The 20,103-nt window shown below is 42.0% G+C and overlaps 1 protein-coding gene across 1 annotated transcript; it reads right to left on the bottom strand.

Moving 5' to 3' along the window:
• Positions 1 to 1,316: 1,316 nt before the first annotated feature.
• On the bottom strand, positions 1,317 to 19,055 carry hibadhb (3-hydroxyisobutyrate dehydrogenase b). The gene is made up of 8 exons (XM_064348561.1): positions 18,897 to 19,055; positions 15,284 to 15,444; positions 13,693 to 13,802; positions 12,914 to 13,035; positions 5,281 to 5,414; positions 4,606 to 4,682; positions 3,268 to 3,424; positions 1,317 to 3,008 (listed from the first exon to the last, which is right to left on the bottom strand). The coding sequence occupies exons 1-8, from the start codon at positions 18,964 to 18,966 to the stop codon at positions 2,850 to 2,852; spliced, it is 990 nt and encodes a 329-aa protein (XP_064204631.1). The 5' UTR covers positions 18,967 to 19,055; the 3' UTR covers positions 1,317 to 2,849.
• Between the last annotated feature and the right edge of the window lie 1,048 nt (positions 19,056 to 20,103).

The following is a 20,103-nucleotide window of genomic DNA, read 5'->3' as shown; positions in this document are numbered from 1 at the left end:
AGTCCAAGTTGTTCTGGTAGATTAGGATCACTGTTGTATGTGCAAAACTGTTAATTCCTTCACATTCATGGCACAAAAGGTGAGTGTGAAAATCGAACCATTATCTTCATTATCACATATTAATCACACAGCTGAAAAAATACATTCACATATTGCAGCTTTTATGAAAACTCAGCATCCTCCATCGTGATAGGAAGGCTCCTTAGGTGGGCCTAGAATTCCATTTAAAATTAGCCATCCATTATCAGCAGCTAAACATCCATTATCAAATGGAATTCTGTCTATAAAAATATCAACAGGTTCAAATTACTTTGAGGACCCTCTTTAGGAACCTGATGAGACTTAGTAAAAATGACATTCTGGAAAGTAGTTTGTTTTTTTTTTGGTTTTTTTCTCTGAGGAACTTCCAGAAATGTTCTTGTAATACGGTACTATTTCTACCCTTCAAATACCCCTTCAGGGGGAGCAGTTTCACAAGTTGGAAGAAAAAAAAAAGGATCCAGTCTCCAAGTTCTTGTGTGTCATGGCCTGATGGACCATGAGCAGTTTCCCCCCCCTGCAGTCTTCAGGAAATCATTCCGAGCTTTGATGTTGCACAGCTCTTGCAAATACAGTGCATGTGTGACAGGCCAGAGTAAAAACGCTCAACTGCCCCACTTGGCCTGAATAAGGGGCAGAATGAGGGGCAGAATAATTAGCACTCCATCCCAGGCGATGCAAGCATGCCTCTGAACATGAGGGGGCACAAGGTATAGAAACATAAACAGACCTAGTGACATTCTCTTATGGCCCAGAATGTGCAAGCAAACAAGGCAATGGTTTACTGGCAAGAGAGCGAGCTTACTTTGGTAAGTGAAACACAAACGGTTTTCCACACACCAGGCAATTTCACAAGGCTGATGGTAACACTTACATTTTTGCCGTGTCTGTTCAGTTCTCAGGCATACCAAAATCACCTGATCCCAACAATGCAGACTTATTAACCAACACTGCAACATCGTTTACAGGACAAGACTAAACCTGTTCCTCGTAAACCAAAAAATAAGAACTGCGCCAAGTGAGGCTTCCTTCTGCCGATTGGGTTGTTGTATAACTACCATAATGGCGACCATGTTTTAGGTGCCATCTAAAGTGCACTGACTGATCTCTAGTCTACGGCTTAAAATAAATAACTGGCAGTGTGAACAGGATAAGGCAAACAAATTGTTTAAAAGTCAGTGAATACATAGCAGATGCCACCCAAATACACACCTTAAGTTCTACAGGGAATAATCAGACATGGAAGGGAGGTGAAGAATGAAAGACAGAAGAGGTGCTGAAGAGCAGCAGTCTGCACACTGGAGCAGAGCCCCAGGCCTGTGTTTATTAGACACAGCAGCGTGATCTGGATGTTTTTACAGAAAACAGTGAGACTCCATCAGTACAGTAATGAGAGAGACCATCCGAACAGCACCGAGCAAGGCTCTGTCAGTTAGTCCTGGAAGATGTACAATAATGGTAGTTATAGTCAACTAGTGAGTTTTGGATTGGACTTATTTACACAACACAAAGTAATCTACATATGTACACACATTACAATCCTGTTATCACCAAACGCCAACTCCTCATTAATCACAGAAAGCTGGACTGTAGGGTCTCTGAGTCATGAAGCCTGTGGTGGTGTTTCTTCAGTGGTCATCTTCAGGCATCAGGGAGATGGAGGTTCCTCGAATCTGCCACAGCGCTTTTCGCTGCCACCCAGGTCCAACGCGAGCACACTAAAACCCGCCCCTTGTAGCCCACATGGTGCCTCTGGTTACTGCCCATTTAATGGTTTCCATAGGACAGTACATCCAGACTCAACCCCACAAACCCCAGAAACGGGACAGAAAACTGCAGAGGGTCAAGGAGACCAGTTCAGTGAGTGAGAGAAAAACACTAAGACAGTAGGCAGACAGAGAGAAGTCCAGTGAACAAACAGGCGCTTTAAAACAAACCAAAAAAAGCTATAAAACAAAACGCATATTCCCGATTCACCAGGAGACAGCCAGACAGAGCTCAGATACTCATCCAATGCTTGAAATGAAGCCACAGGTAAGTCCCAACCACAATATATCTTCAGAGCACATGAAGATCGCATTACTTAAAATAAAAATGGACGTGTGATGGCTACAACAGACAGGTTTAATTTAGAACATCTTAAAAGCTTTTGAAAAATCACACGTGGAGGATGTTCGACAGTTTATCATCAATGACCTTTCACCCCTAATTTCATTTGTGACAAAAAACCCCTCAACAAAAAGCATTAAAAAAAAAAAAAAAAAAAAAAGAGTATACAAACAACCACATGGCGATTCAGCTGCAGAAGTTGAGCATGGTCTAATGGTAAGGGCTTGGTAAATGTGTCATTCTGAGTCATCTCCCTTGGAAAACTGTGCAGCTCCTCCCTGTTTTCAGTTCTGTGCCCCCACTGTAATTATAATCAACAATCACCACCATCATCAATCAAGCTACTGAAGAGCACGATTCAAGATTCTCAAATCAGCTGTAACTTCCTGAAACTAGGGCAAAAAAGGACTTCTGCTTTTACAAGGCAGGATCAAACAGGTAACAGAAGATTCCACAAAGTAAATACAGAACTCACGTAATCGTTTCAAACACCTATTCACTCTACATTTCCCATCAGTCACACATATGAAGAGTCCCCTGGCACACACCCTAACTGCATGCACCTCGGTTTTTGTGTGTGTGTGTGTGTGTGTGTGTGTGTGTATTCGTCCGTGGGCGTGTGTCCGTGCGTGTGTGTTTGCGTCTGTGTGTATGCGGAAGTGCAGGGGCAGGGTTAAGCTAGTTGCTGGGCGTATTGACCCCTATTGTCCCTCCTCCTCCCGAAGGAATTGGAATACAGAGGAGAAGTCCTTGCCGGCATAGCCCCGCGCACACATCATTCGGTAGATCTGGTGCGCCAGTGCGCCCAGAGGGATTGGGGTCTTGGTGTTTGTCGCCGTGTTCTGTGCCAATCCAAGATCCTGAGGAGATATACCGGTTACATACGTGCACATACACACACACACACGTACATGCAGCATTATTTAAAACTCACTCATGACTTAGTGTGGTGCTAATCTACTTATCACACAACTGGTTAAACAAGACAAGCACAATAACAGAAGCAGAACCATTATGGACTTAAGACATGAGATAAACCACACAAAAAGAGATTTGTCAAGTACCACAGAAGCTGATAATCACTTGGACTCAAGCACATAAAAAGCCAGATAGACTCACTTTGGCCATCAGTGTCGTGCCGAATCCACCTTGGTAGTTATTCCCAGAAGGTACCCCCTCCATCACGCCCGGGACAGGGTTGTAGGTGTCACTGGACCAGCAGCGTCCAGAGCTCATGTTCAGGATCTTAGCCAGCAGCTTGGGATCGAGCCCTAGCCTGTCAACATCAGGCAGATAAGACAGGGAGTGACCCTCTGCTCTCTACTCGTCCATCTTGTGTTAACAGGTGCCCGGCTAGATAACACCCATATTGATATGAATCAGGCAGACTGATCACCTTTAGATTCTCTAAAAATAAACTAATGCATCAGGGCAAGTGATAAAAATCACATAAAGACATAATGGTCCCAGCTTCTTGGAAACGTGTGTTTGAATCAAACTGCTATGGTAATTCTATGTCAATAGGATATGTTCATTTATGCCTACTTGTGCAGGACTCAAGGTAAACTCAATCAAAACTCAAATTGTTCAATTCAATATACAGCGCAGAGGGCCAATTTGCCAATCACAGCCAGTTCATCCCAGGTATAACTGACCAATACTGTAGCCCGGTGAGTGGGAAAAGTCCAGCTTAAGACACTGAGGCATACCCCTGCAGAGGGTCCATTACAGGCAGTTACTGCAGATATAAATTAGCTTGTGAGACCTGCCTTATATGGTCACCATACAAGTGTCACGTCAAATCAGAGAACCATTGCCTCTTCCTGACCCGGACAGACACTAAACCTGAAGCACGCTATAACTCATCTGGCCCACTCACAACCCGACCTTACACTGCACACACTGTACCTGCAGTCCGGAGTGCTCCACCTCAACAAATTTTGAGCGGAGAACTTCAGTGGGTAATCACCCATTTTTATACGACTATTCTACAGTGTCTGAGCAGTTACACAATAACCGAGGGCTACATGAATCCCATGCATTTGTATTTTTGTTTTTGCCACAGTATGTTCTTTCTTTCAGTCCATTTCGCAGCACAGCCTGGGCTAAACACCCACAAGAGGAAGCCACAGGAGTGGCAAGGAAAGTCCCCTGCTGCCACACAGAACGAGACCTCCACAGGAGCCAGACTCAACGGGAGAGCCAGAGCTCAGCTCGCCAGAGGAGGATGGGCTGCCATTGTGTTATAGCACAAAGTTAAATGACCTTATTCAGAAGCTTCAAAACCTTTACCAACGTTTTACTGGACTGCCTATACAATGCCACCCACGGGGTGAAAGTAACACACAACTATGGAACGGTACACTTCAACATTTCAGCAGTTAATTTCCGTGCTGTCATTTAGGCATACGGGCTTTCGCCTCAGGTGCACTGTGCCAGACCCTCGGCGTACTTTACCTAATCCCCAGGTTCATGGTTTCGGCGGTCCCGATCATCCCGATGGCCAGCAGCATATTGTTACAGATCTTTGCAGACTAAATCAAACATTGACGGAAAAATACAGACCACATGTCAGCACATATTTAAGATAACTATAGACACTTAAGATGATTACATCCTCATTATCAATAATGAGCAGCTGCAGTAACATCACATCTATGCAAAGGAATAACACCCACTACAGTATAGCTTCATTATGTAAAAGGGCTAACATTAATGTTATTAATTTCTCTTATTTTGAGAAACATCTCTACTGGAAAATAACAGCTCTTCATAGAACTTTAGTTCATTAGCATATTTCTATAGAAAACTAGATTATTTAAAGTTACATTATCATGAATACGATTGTAATTGCACAATTAATGAATAACCTTCATTTAAGGTGAACTATCCCTTAAAGCTGATAAAATGATCTAAAAATACTTTAGATCAGTACATTTTTACCTTATAAAATGAACAACAAATAAAGTGATTAATATTATAAAGTGTCACACTTTCAATGAAATATTCTGCAATCTATCTTTTACGGAAGCACCTCTTCTTAGTCAATTGAGAAAGCCTACTTACATGGCCCTGGACAGTAAGATGAGCATGTGCACTAGTGTGTGCAGGAGCACGCGTGGATGGATTTACCTGTCCTGTTCCGACCTGGCCACAGTACACCACGTTGGCCCCCATGCAGCTCAGGAGTTCTTTGGCTGCAGTAAACTCCTCCTCTGCTCCACCCACCATGAAGGTGAGCTTTCCCGAGCTCGCTGCTCCCACACCTGGTGACATCACACAAATGGGTGTTTGAACGGTTAGTAGGGGTAGAAGTCAATAGTGGGGGGAACACAGGGCAAACACAAAATACAGGATTATACTGTTCAGCACCATTACTGCACAATTAATCTGGCTCCAGTTTGTCAGTAACACATACAAAAACTGCACACTAAACAGGGCGAAAAACATGATATATTCTGATCGCATGGATGTTCCTCATGTACAAGACACCTACACAGTTTCATTAATATTCTCATAGGACCACCTGAACAATTGCATTTTTTGCAGTCCTTTACATACTGGACTTGGCAGATACTGGTGAAAAAATATTGGATATCTGAATATCTCATTAGCATAGAATTTATTTTGGTGCACGCCAAAGGAAGATATCAGTGGAACTACACTGCCAACAAGCCTAGCCAGGCCATAATAACCAGCAGAAAAGGTGAGGATTCAGAAAAACCTGTAAAATGTGCAGATTCACCTAAATGCGGCCCCTAATATTCAGCCAAAAACCAGCAAGAGCAGAAATGTCAGCCCACACAGTTCTAGTTAACACAATAAAAGCCCACGCTAAACCACCGTCAACTGGCAAGAATATCAATTATACAGTCACTCTCATTTCACAAGCCAAAGGAAAACCAAGTCTCTTAACAATCCCACAAAAGCTTCAAGTGACTCTTTCAACACTCGCCCTTCCATTTAAAAACCTGAGATTGATCTGGAACTGCTTCAATTTTAATGTTAATAAACAAAAAGTAACAGTTAGGACCTGTAGCCTTCATTAAGCCACTTTGAACATGTACAGAAGCATCCAGCAGACTTGGCTGAATGTCATATTCACGTTGTTGCTAACAGCAACACCTAAAATCATAACATTAGTGGAGGTTATGCATGTGAAACATTTTATGGGAGGTGGACTACATTAAAATTGACATTTGCGCATTACTGTGCTCTTCAAACGACAATGTACAGAATATGCAGGGTTTCTTGTGCATGTGCCTTGAGCATCTCCTCACCTCAGACACAAACCAAAGCTGCACAGAAACACATGCACCTTTCAAACATACCTGCTCTGCAAAATGATATCAAAAATAAAAAGCTCTTCATTTGCAATTACCTGAGCAACATGACAAAGAGCTTTGCCCGAATAGAGATATGCAGACAAAAAAAAACAGAACAGATTAAAACAATGCACACAGTTGATCGGTCTGCAAAATCAAAGGTCATCTTATACAAAAATAAATAAAGCTATTTTATTGTAAAGTACAGCTGTGATTAACGGCACGGCTTAAGCATGTGTGAAATAAAAAGCCTGAAAGGACTGGCTGACAGTGATGCTAATGGAAATTGTGGTAAATGGCTTTCACAGACACAATGAGACAATAACATGATCAGTATGGTCAGCCCCAATCTCCCACAGAGAAGTACATGTTTACTAGCGGCCTCAATTGTGGTCAAGCGCTAGAAATATGTCAAAATGAGGGATTTTTTCAAACAAATAAAAAGAAAAACAGCTTAAACCAACATAAAGTTAACCAAGCTGCACATGAAAACACTCATTTCAATATTTTGCCTGCCAAAACTACCCAAAACGAAACAAACAAACAAAAAAAACCATTTCATCTCTTGGCCTAAAATAATGTGTGTTCTTCCAGTGCAGCCAGTCTACACAGAACAATGCAGTAGGATTACCATATCAGAATATAAATGAAAATGTTTTTAACCAGTTTTTCCAAATAAATATTGACTGGGGGGCATGGAAAAAGGATGGAGTTGCTTTGTGGGTGATACAGCACCTAGCACACTGATAAACAAAAATATACCAACTGTATCTGTAAGATAGTAACACACCAATGGTGCTAGACAGGGCCTACCTGGCATTTCTTGACAACCAATTGTCATTCTTCCATGTACAAGATGGGCCAACCACAAATGGCCCTTAAATTGCGACCTCCTGTTGGCTGATTGGATCAGTTCAAATGTTGGTTGCCAACATTAAACCAAAATCATACAAGCAGAAACAGTTTTGTTTACAAGTAACTTACATATGCAAGATGGGCACATTTTCTGTGCCAACTGCTTGGCCAGTGGCCACCTACAGACAAGCAGAAGAGCACCACAAATTACCACAAAATATATGGTGCGCATTTATAATTGGCAACATATGCACAAATGGACTAGATATAGGTAAGCCTTTCTGTGTTTTTCCAGCAGCAATATTTATTTTAGTCTCATACTACTTACTATGAAATCTTTATGATAGTTAATGATTGCCCACTGAGCAGCGGAGCAGGAACACAGAGGCACAAACACATGCAGCCACAGTTCACTTCACTTTCATATGTTATACATAAGTGGGCCTGACAATGACAGGAGGCTTGTTAAGAAGTTGAAAGCTGAGAGGAAGGCAGCGGGAGTTTCTCGTACAATGACACAGTTGAATTAGGCTACATAAGGAAAATAAGGGAATCGCAGGAGGCGGGGTCAGTCGCAGATTGACAGACTGGGGCCCAGTGGGAGCAGACCCCACACCCCAAATGATGCGCATGATGGCACTCTACGAAGCCCAGAGCCAAGTCCCCAGCTGCTAGGACAGCTTTACTCTGGAGCTACGGCAAGACACCACCTCCCTCAACACGGGTCACTCTTATGCAAATTCACTTAAATGTGCCCCGTCACTGCCGGTCAACTGCACCTCACTCACCAACCGACTGTGCCAGCTGTCAATCACTTTTGCCGCATCAACACTGGCACCAGCTCAACTCCACCCCCTCCACTCCCCATCCGGGCAAGTGGCAGGGACATCTCACCGGCTGTATGACAGAACTCACAGTCCAGACAGGACACCCACACAATGGAGGCGTTTGCTAAAACCAGAGCCGGACACGGAAACGTACACGCATGAAGCCACACAATTAGCAGCAGTGCTCCAGGTGCAGGCAGCACAGCCGGAGCTGGGAGGGTGAAATGGAGGATTCCAGATTGAGGGGAGAACAAAAACAGAAAAAAATAAAGGGACAGTCCAGCATGATTTAGAAAATTAATATAGGGTACATTTTAAAAGACTACCACTGCAACAACAGTTTAGAGCATATAAGGCCATTAGCAAACATGCAGAAATAGAAGCTGGTGATCCACCAGCCCCATCAAGCTCTGCACTTCCAACTTTTCCCTTGCTCGCAATATCATTTCTGTGCCTTACTAACACACAGCATTTGTTGTGCCAGCTCATTTTTCCACACCTTAAAACAAAAGTGAGGAGTTTAAAATTGTGGGAGTGGCTCACCCGTCTAGGTGTGCATTTGCTTTGGGAGAACAGTAAAGGAGGTGTGTGGCCAGGTCAAAGGCTCATCATTTACTAATGAACCAGTTTCTTACTGCGGTCAGATTTTGTAAAAGGACTGCAGCAATGTAGTGTGCATTTGCTTGATGTACAGACGCACATTTAACAAATTACACATCAAGAAGCAATGTTTTTATTATTTTTTACATACTGGTAACTTTTCGATGAAACATCTGGACTAGTAAATGAAGGAAAAAAAATTTCAAAATCTGAACCTTCAACATTTGGCCCATCGATCACACTCCTGCATTAGACTGGAAGTGGTAGGCATTTTGTGTGAATGGACAAGTAAAATGAATCCACTAGCAAAAGAACCGATACACTTACTAGCCCTCTGGGCTCTTATGAGGAAGATTTATAAACAGGCATCCAACCAGGCATTTCCCCAGGGAGTCATTCTCTCATCAATCAACCCTTGTGAGGTCTTACACATCTCCCAAAATCAGACAAAATGAATTCAGCACAATGCTGTTCATGGTTTACAAAGACACAGCATACTGGCCAGCACTGCAGTGACCACACGTACCCAGAAACAAGAACCCACTGGAAAATGCCACAACACGTCTAAAGCACAACAGTCAGTAATTGCAGAAATGAGGAATGTGGCATAATTACCGCTAGCTAATAGCTCGCGGGCTCGTTAGCTCCTCTATTTTTACTCAGACGCACCGCCACCCTTCCGTGACGTCAGACCTGGTTTGTTGTGGGTCCCGTTGCATGCGGACACATTTAATGGTACAGACACAGGGTTTTATGAATAATGCACAAGAGAACTGCTGCACCAGACAGCCAGGCAGTGAGAGAGCCTTCACTTTTTATTATTCCTGCTGCAGAAGCTCGGATCAGAACAGTCTGACTGTATCTGCCAAACCTCCGTGACGCACTCGAGGTGGGACCTTTGATAAAATTAGCCGCTCGGTCGAAAAAAATGAACCAAACACAGTTGTTTACACCAAAGAAAAGCAGGGGATAAAATACCAATTATGAAGAAACATAAAAAAGAAACACGTTTATGGGCCACAAATTGGAAATATTCAAATAATGCTTTGCAGATGGACAGATACTTAGCAGAGAATAGGAATGAGTGTCAAATTCAAAACCTAATAAAAGTGAAATTAATACAATACAGCATATAAGCTCCAAGTAGCATAGATATGCATGTGCACACCTTTTCTGGAGATTGCAGAGGACCTCATGTTCTCAGTGGAATATACACAAGATAACCATTGTTATGAAAACACATCAACAAACAGGAATGCTACAAAACACCCTTGATCACCAATCAAAATTGAATAATGTCAATATAATACAAATGTGGCAAAACTGTTGAAGTAGGACCTCTTTAAATTTCATATTTTTGCACATCAATATGAGACATGACAACTTTAAAACTTTGTGATTTGCCTTCCATGGCATCAGTCTGTGGTACTTCGATAAGGCAGAGTATTGATTAACGAATGACTCTTAATTCATACAAATGTAAACAACCTCCCAGATTTCATACAAGATTTCATAGTTCTGGCAATTCATACATGGTATTATTCCATTGCTACAACACCAGGGGAAATACAGAGATATGATTACTGAGAACTATGCTTTAGAAGTTCAGGTGGCCACAAGCTGAGATGATGTAGCTGAAACTAAGGCAACCCTGAGCTGCTGGACTGGCTCAGCTGGAGGAATCAGGAAGATGAACGGTGAAAGTGTTCTACATGCACAGAGGCAGACCTCAAACTGCGTTCAGACTCCAAAAAGGGTGCACAGAAAATTCACCATAAACATGGAGAGTGTGTGTGTGTGTGTGTGTGTGTGTGTGAGAAAGAGAGAGACTGTGTGTGTGTGTTTAAGATTACAAGATGAAAAGGAGACAAAGGACTGCTCAGAAGGTCACGAGTAAGCCCTTGACCTCAGCTCCTGACCTCAGTTACCAAAGTACTAGTCCATTAGAGACACACACAAGACTGTGTGTGTGCGTGTGGCCTCCTGTGATTGAGTTCTCACTTCTTACAACTCCAGATTTGGTGACAGCGCCACCTGCTGGCTCATACATTGTTCCATTCTCCTTCTCTGAATTGTTCAGAAGCTACACTAATGCATAGCCAATAGTGATGGAGTTCAAATCTAAAACTGATTTGTGCCACACCAGGCAATATATAGATCACACACCAGGCTTCAGTACTTAATCCCTGGAGAATGAGGCTGCATGCTGTCTACCTGTTTTCTGTGATTTCAAACAGGGCCATTAGTCATTTCTCAGCACACCTGGATGGAACAGATCCAGCCACCCCAGTGGAGATGTGCTTTTCAGCATGGGACTGGTGCTAAGAATAGCAACCGTGGCGACGTCTGTCAGACTTCTTCAGCCTCAAACGGGGACATACGGAGTTAATTAACCGACTCCCCACAAGAACAGAGTTAAGAGGATTTAAAGATTTGGTACTCTTGGCTGTGCCATCTCAGCTGGTCTGGGACAAAGAGACAGCCATATTACCCGCCCCCCACACACATAAACATACACAGGAACACACACACACAGAAACACACTCTCCTGAACCCAAACTGGGGGGGGGGGGGTATTAAGCAGTCCTGCTCAAGGTGTTTTATGGCTGCTCCCCACCTACTGACCCCCTCCTTGCCAAGTTCAATGCGTGCTGGCAGGCTGCTTTAATCCCAGTGCAGACACAGCCTGCCACCGCATCTGAGATGGGAAGGAAATGAGTCCATCAGTATCAATCTTCAGGCCTGGCTCATAAAGCAGGGCTTTACTTCAGCTCAGTGAGCACTGGGGTGGGTCACAGACATCAGATCCTACTGGCTGCACAACAGACGCCAGTCAGTAAACAGTGTAAGAGAGTGTGTGTGTGTGTGTGAGATGGGGAGAGAGAGGTGGAGGGGGACAGTGTGAGAGCAACTGCATGCGTATTGAGACCTCCGTGCTTGGCCGGAACTGTGTGGCATGTACATCTCCTGAACATCGGTCCTGGTTGCAATGGACTCTGTGTATGCTGCATCTGGCATGGAGTGTGCAGTGAGCAGCGTGCACTGTCCAGCGTCCAGAGTGGGGTGATGGACCGTTATACTGGGGTGTCGGTCTCTCAAGACGAAACTCAGTTATTTCACTTCTCTCCCACACGCAATGTCAACTTTGGTGTCGTAAAGTCACAGAGGTACTCCTCCCTCTTTACAACCCTTTATCTCCATTAAGGGCAGCGAGACAGGATGTGCCATTAAGCCTCCTTATACACATGAAAGCTGGGCGATGCGATACGCCATTTCGGCTCCAGCCATTACAGACATACAGCCCGCAGCCTGTCACATTCCGGTGTGCAGTTGGTCACAAACAGTCCAAATGCTCAGAAGCCATGCAACTGCAGCGCGGCTGAGCAGAGATGCCAGAGGAACTAGTTCACGATCTTCGCAACTAAACTACAGCTTACCGAAGTACATCACTGAATTCCAAACAAATCGACTGAGCAATCCTCATCAAGCTACTGTAAATGAGGTTCTCAAACAAGCTAACCAGCACATAAATTGGGTTGCTATAGTAACCTCAGAGTAATGTGTCAGTAGGTTCACTTGGACTTCAAACTCATTTGCTTCCCTAACAAAACAATGTGGTAGAACAGCAAGTTCTTTCAGTACCGTAATTTGGAAAGGGAAGACACTGGCACACTGACAGGGCCTGAAGGGACTTTGGGCAAAAAAAGCAGATCAGTTGTTGAGATCACAAGGCTAAATAACTGAATGTCATAAGGGTACAAATTCTGCTACATCTCATTCTAAAAGCTTTGAAATCTTCACTTCTTTATTTCCCTATCTGGAATGTATATTCGCAATTACAGGCCCATCTCATTGCAAAATTGTCCGTCAATGCAAACAGGAGCACAGCATGCACAGCAGTCACTTCTCTGCAGTCCACCAGCCAAAGTATGCAGTTACTGCACAATTAAAACAGGAAGTGCAGACAGAAGGCATAAGTCCACTACAATAGTGAAGCTTAAAAAAATTATAAATATTATACAATTATATTCCTTCTCTCTGAATGGTTGGTCAGTGAACTTTTAGAAGCCTTTCTTTTTCAGAGGAATGGAGGGGGTAACAGGATACAGAGATCATCACATATTACCACAATGCTTTGATAGTCACTGCCGTGCTTACCTCCAGATACTGGAGCGTCCATGAACACAGCTCCCATTTTCTCTGCGGCGACTGCCATCTCCTTGGAAACGGACGGATCGATGGTACTGGAGTCAATGAGGAGAGAGCCTTTCTTCACCTTCCTGTAGGAGAGAGGAGAAATGTACAAAATGACAAGTCTTACCCTGCCTTCTTCATTGCCTTGTAGGTGCAATTCTTTCATCCAAGATACTGGCAATACACGTGCAAGCCAATACAAAGCAAATACGTTTTGATATAATGACCTAACTTGACCAGGTTTGGCACATGGAGCTGCAAAGCCATACAAGAGATTGTTAATACTAAGCAGTTATCACAAACGTGACATGAACGCTAACGTTAGCAATCCTTGCACATAAAAATAGTCTGGCCCCATTTCACGGGCAGACTTGTAATTCTGACAGCTGAACAAAAGCCACAAATTAAGTACTCTTACTTCCATCCCATGTGCTCTGGCCACAAAAAGGAGAAATGACAAACTACAAATCTGAGTCCAGAAAATGGAGAGAGAAAAAAAAAAAAGAATTCTCTCATCATGAAGACTGATTAAATTTAAGCAAAGACGTGCAAACCTTCATCATTTCTCTTCTTGCCCTATACAAGAAAAAAAACATTCAAATTAAATCTGATTTGATGCAGTAGACAACACAGCAGTGAGAATGGCAGGCACAGCAGCAGCCGGGGCAGTGCGGAAGACCGCGTGAAAGTCCCCCGCTCGGCGCGGAAGGCTCAGTGTGTCACGGGTGAGCAGAGATACTCACTTCAGAATCCCGTTGGGCCCTGTGTATACGTCGATGACGTTGGGACTAGACGGCAGCATGGTGATGATGCGGTCTGCCTTGTCCGCCACATCTGCTGGACTGTCCAGAATCTGAGAACCAAACCAACCATAGCGGGGTGGGGGTTAGGGTTTGCGTTACACAGGTTTGCGCTCAATGTTAACATTAAAATTAGAGGGTACACTCAGCAACTGCAGGCTGGCCATAATGGCAACATCCCCCACAGGTAAACAAGTGACACTCAAATAAAATTTTTTTTGAAAAATGTTTAACTGGTGAATGCCAACGCAACACCGACTTGTGTATCAGAAAAGTACAGATTCAGAGTTTAAATCAAACCCCTCTGTGGAGGGAAGAGTCACTGATGAACACGACTGCTAAAAGGACAGTTCTCAATGCATTTCAGATTAAATGAACAGTGCAGTGACACTGTGATCAGGGGTGCTTTTAAGAAGACAGCTGGGGGCTGTAGCGTTTCTACATAATTCCCTCTTAGTCCACCAGAATGTTGCAAATGTTCAGTGAACCATGCCAGCGTGCCTCAGAGAAGTTTGTTAAGGCCATTATATCTCCTTTCTGGGATCTAATTGGACACTGCCCCTTGCATACCACCAACCACAAGGCCCCTACATACCACCAGCTTAAACGCCCCCCTCATACCACTAACGTTAATGCCCTTACATACCACCAATCTCAACACCTCTACCCACAGTAAACCATGATAACACCTGTGGATATTGTATCTACAACCCTCATTCTCCTTAAGCCAAAGTGAATGCATTATTAGCCACAAAATGTACTGCAGAATTTAAAAGGATCAACAGGTTCAATCAACCATAAGGTCTATGGAGACTGAGTCTATTGCCCTGCTGGATATTTTAAGCTCTTGTGAACGAGGGTAAAGGCCAACAATAAACAGACCTAAAGTTCAGATATGCCAAACGTATCAAAATGAAATGGCATGCTTGTGTTTGGTTGAGGATTAGTAAACGACCCTCCAACAAACCTACCTCACCCTCATTATAGCAACATTTTCTGGATGTAAAGGGGACTGCAAAGTATGGCACTACATTTTCATCATCCTTTGCATGTGACACAAATCTATTCATCTGGAAAATCTTTTTTTGAATTGCACATCACACTTTCTTTGGTTTAAGCCTACTTGCATTTACCTATGAATACAGTGCAAATATATTATCATTAATAATATACCTGCCACCACAGCACCCTTGCACTTTTTTCTTACAACCTTCAACTCCTGCAAATCACTACACTCCTGCTCTTGAATCAAATACACTTAACATTATACATGCATTTGTATGTAATAATAATAATAACAATAAAACTAATAATAATAACAATTATTATTACTACACCATATGACCACAGACTAAAAACAAAGTCTTCGGCATATTTACAAATGTATATGGTACCATGCTTGCTTTAAATAATGGCATTTAAATATGTAGTGCGAGCATTCCACTGTAAAGCATTGTGTAATCCCAGTGGTCAGTGGATGCAGATACACAGATGGGTTTTGGTTTATTGTGTGAACACCATCAGTCTAACCCACCTGAGCACCCAACTCCTGAAGCTCTTTACAGGACTCGGGGAACACGTCTGTGGCAATGATAGGGTAGCCACTCTTCAGCAGGTTCTTAGCCATGGGGTTCCCCATGTTTCCCAATCCAACAAACCCCACCTGTGTCTTGGAGGCCACAGACCTGGAGGAGACTGGGACAAAAGAAAAGTGCCCCTTTTAAAGCACACGGTACACAAACATTTATATACACAAGATTCTAAACACACTGATAAAAAAATCACTTGTACACACCCTGCACAAACAGAGACAATTTCCACATTTAGACAAAGCGTAACAAAAAAAGACACAGAGAACAGGTGGAACATATGCATAGCGGTACCGAAGCCTGCCGGTTGTGGCATGCCATAAAAATACTTCTGCATGCAGACCACCTGCAGATTCTTGTGGGCTGCTCAGTCATTGCGTTTATAAACATGCTAATCAATTCTTGCACATTATTGTTAATGAAATTTTCATAAAACATTGCAATAAGTTAAATTTTTCAAGTCTTGTTAATTTGTATTATTAACATTGCATGTGCTGTTACAATTTTTTAAATGGTTTAAAAGTACTTTTTCTTAAAAAGTATCTTCAATGAACAAAGCTATTTCTCTTGAGGGTATTTTATTTGCTGCAGTTTAAAGGCATACTATGCAGGGTTTTTAGCTCCTTTTTTTTAGCGGTGGTCCTGTGTTTACAACCAGAGTCTCTGCCATCCTCAACTCCACCCACTCACCTCGGTTTTATATTTTATAATCATTTTTATACCGTTTTCATTTGCATCTCCATTTTTCGATAGCTGTCGTGGTCAACGAAAAGCAGTTTCATGTTTGACTCTGGTTTTTCAACGAGCCCTGTCGGCATGTCGTTCTCCCTCTGGGACGGTATTTAGTTCCATTTAGTAGCAACCTTGTCTCATGCCACCGAGCATCACTCAAGCCAGAAACAAGAAACTTGTGTTCCAGTCTAAAAACCCATATGAGCACCTGAGCAGCCAGAGTTCAAGTTTGCCTTACACAGGTGTCAAGGCACATACACACCAACATAAAAGGTAATACTTAGAAAAATTAGATTGAGCTTAAAGAAGCCATATTTTCTGTTAATTTGCACTTTATTATGCATGTGCCTTGTGCTCATTCAGTGTACACTCTTTCTGTCCCTGTATCCCACAGACTCCACTCAATATTTTGAATCAGTTGGAAAAAAAATATTGTGTACAGGGGAGAATTTTTTGTTGACCTTTTTACGCAATGTCAAACCAATGTGCAAATATTTGTTTTCATTTGACAGTTATGCACTAGTTGTGTATGCTGCATTTGGTGTGTTTTCTTTTGCACCCAGGTTTTTTAAAAATAATTTGGAACAATATTTAGCACAAGCATTGGTTTGTCTAAACAGTAATTGAGTCAGCTCCAAAAAGACATGCACAAGTTGTGTACATCTGTTTACACTAAATATAGGTTAATTACATTAAGTACATGATTCTGATTGAAAATCACCTTATTAGGCTATTTCAGAGAATGCATTAAAAGATCATGCATCGTGTATAGCGAAGAAGCTTCAAAATATTGAGATATTATTTTTTAGTCATATCACCCAGCCCTAATTTGAACATGTCACTGCCACACAAAATCTAATATATTTCACTTTCATTAAAAAAATAAAATAAATAAATAAACAAACATTGCATCCAGGACTTTCTCTCCCCTCAGAAACTCAGAAAATATGCATACTGTATGTGCATCAGCTGTAAGCTCAGCATAAGCCCGACTGGGAAAACTGCATGAAACCAGAAAGACAAACACACTCTCCACACAAACACCTCCAGCTGGAGAAACACCGCACCCAGGATTCACTCCACGCACAAGGACAAAGCGCAGACAGCCAGAGATCAGCTGGCACTCTACGCAACTGAAATGCCGTTGCAGCAATGTTCCAAATAATCCATGAATGTCGTGCGTATGTAGCCTATTGCACGTTTTCAAAAATGTTTGGAAATTTGTATAACCTGAAACCTCACATTAATAGTTATTTAGTCTTTAGACGTCTTTCTTTGTTTATCCTCCCTTGCAGAGCACCTGTTAAGTTTGCTTGTTGAACATCACAAATTTAATCACAAAATAGGCTAGCTCATGTGAGGGAAGACAGCTATGGAAGGTGTTAGAGTGGAACCATAATTCAGCCCTACTTTCTTTCCCAACCTTGTCACAAGCGAGGTACTTCACTCACATACTAAAAAAAATTAAAAGACATTTTATAATAATGAATTCAAAGCAAATATATACATACTAGTATATTAAACTTGTTTGGCCTCATCACATGCCCAGCATGTTCTCCAATGGACTTCAACAATCAAACTACAAGGCTACAACTGGCAGGATAACATTTCCATCTTCCATGCTCCACAATCTTTGAGAGAACCTAATGATCACATGTCACATGTGGAGGCTGCTGCAGTGAATTATGGGCAATATTGATCAGTGATGTTGCCACTTGTTCAACTAATTCCCTAGAGAAGAGCTGAGGATGGAGGACTATGCAATGACCTTAACTTGGCTTATTAAGTGATTGGACTTCTGAAATGGTGACTCTAAAGAGATTCTCCAAAGTTTGCAAGTGAAGTTTGCAGAGCAGAAATGTTTGCATATTGGAGACATAGCCAGAGTTTCATTCAAATAGGACACTACACTTTTCAACTGTGGAAAACTTAAGAATTACGGCACTGCCTGAACGCCCGTAGGCCTCTTTGTTACTGGTTCTGCCGACGACGTATAGCTTGAAGTGCGATCCACTTCACCAGTCTCATTATCTAAGAGTACAGACCAAGCATGGAAGCCAGTTGATAAGATTGCAGAAATGTTTTAGCAACAGTTCTCGGATACGCCGATCCTGACTGTGTAAGCATATCCGGTTTTTGAGCAGATCCCACATGTCAATACATTGTACGGAAATCATTTGAATCCATTGGTATGTAACATTTAGCTACTCAGCACACTCTGTTAAATAACTGTGGAAATATTTTGCCACATTAAAATAACAGTAGAGCTGATTTAGCAGCAATCTCTTACAGAAACAACTTAAGGCAAGCCTAGAAGGCAAAAAATTTGCGACATCTCGTAAGGACAACAGCTAGCTATCTTTCTCTCCAGATAATTAACAAATCTAGCAAATCTGACGAATCGGACATATAAATGTCACAAAGCCGGTCTATGGATCAGTCTATGTACTTCGTAAACTTGAAATCAATTTAGCATGCAAGAGATTGGCCACATGATAATTAACTAGCAATGGAATTGCTGTTCAAAAGCTGATCGATAAATACACACTGCTAGTTCAACCATGCACTAAATCAGTCGCTAGACAGTAAGATGGATATCTAGTTAGAAACAACACCACGTCTTTCAAGCTAGGTAAACTGCACGAACTAGCTGGCCAGCTAACTAGCTGCAAACGTCTCGAAAGCCGCAGCTCGCTAGCAGGCTTGCTAACTTGTTAGTTGTTGCCCTTAAGATATTTTACTTTAAGAAAGTGTATCAGTGACATAATTCATAATGGCATGACTGTCATAAAGCAGGAATAAGTGGATAAAATTAAATTGCATTACCCAGCGCCGAGTGGACATTCTTATTCCACCTTTTCAATAAGTTTCGAGATCCTCTGAATAAGGCGGCCATGCTTTTCTTCTCTTGACCTCAGCTTTACAGTAGACCAGGTTGTAAATGATGTATTTTTGGTCCATTCAGCAACAGTTCCTCGACCCCTCATCCAATGAACAATCACAAGGAGGCGGGATATCCTTTTAGTTGCCTCTGTTTTGTCATATGTGGCGTGCAGCACTCTCGGAACTTGTATTCCTGAGGTTGGCTGGGTGCTGTGAAGGGCATTTATTGTTGTGAGTCCTTGCTCAAAATCATTTCACGGTCGTTATAATACACATTAACTTATTTTACCTGTCAATCTATAATTTAATCAGTTACATCAGGTTACTTTCTAGAGAAATCATTTGCAACATAGCACATTACAAGAAATGAAAGCATTAGCTGATCTAATTAAGTCCCGGAGATGTGCATATGGGTCATTTTTTTTCACGGCACGACATTTCTTACACAATCTTATTCAATTGAGTAAATCTTCCCCCAAGACATTAAAAGTGTCTAATTAAGAACAATTAACAGCTCATTAAATTACAACAGCAACAGCTGGAATTAAAACCAAGAGGTAGTTTGTATAATAATAATAACAATAATAATAATAGGATGAAAGCTAGATGATTATATATTAGCAAAACTGGAGAATGAACTGAATGAGCAAATGTGACAAGTGGACAATATTTATGGACAATAATTGGGTGATTGATTGCAATGGTCTGTTCTATATTTTGTTTTTACAACAGAGTGCATGTTTATGGTGACAATATTCTTAATTACATCATTTATACTTGTTATACTTAATTTATACCTATGACTTATTTTACTCATTGTTATTTGGTTTATAAATGTGCAATACTACATTGGCTGTAGTCTATTGTGGAGGCAAAGGGAAAGTAGGTTATCACTTCAGGGGAAGCCAGCATAGAGTATCAAAACCCTGTGCAGCACTGAGTGGCTATACATGTGGTATTCTGCTGGAATTTTCGTGGTAACTGGTGCAATTACATAATTCAAGTTTTGGATGTAACACAAACCAGAAACCAACTTTGCAGTACAGTGCATAACACTGTGACTGGCAATCATAATTGAAGCCATTCCACTAGATCAGCTCTGATGATGATATTTTGAATTTTGTGATATTTTGAGTTTAAATGTCATACG

The sequence above is a fragment of the Anguilla rostrata genome, chromosome 1, assembly GCF_018555375.3.
Source record: "Anguilla rostrata isolate EN2019 chromosome 1, ASM1855537v3, whole genome shotgun sequence".
NCBI lineage: Eukaryota > Metazoa > Chordata > Actinopteri > Anguilliformes > Anguillidae > Anguilla > Anguilla rostrata.
This window is presented reverse-complemented; position numbering and strand designations above follow the sequence as displayed.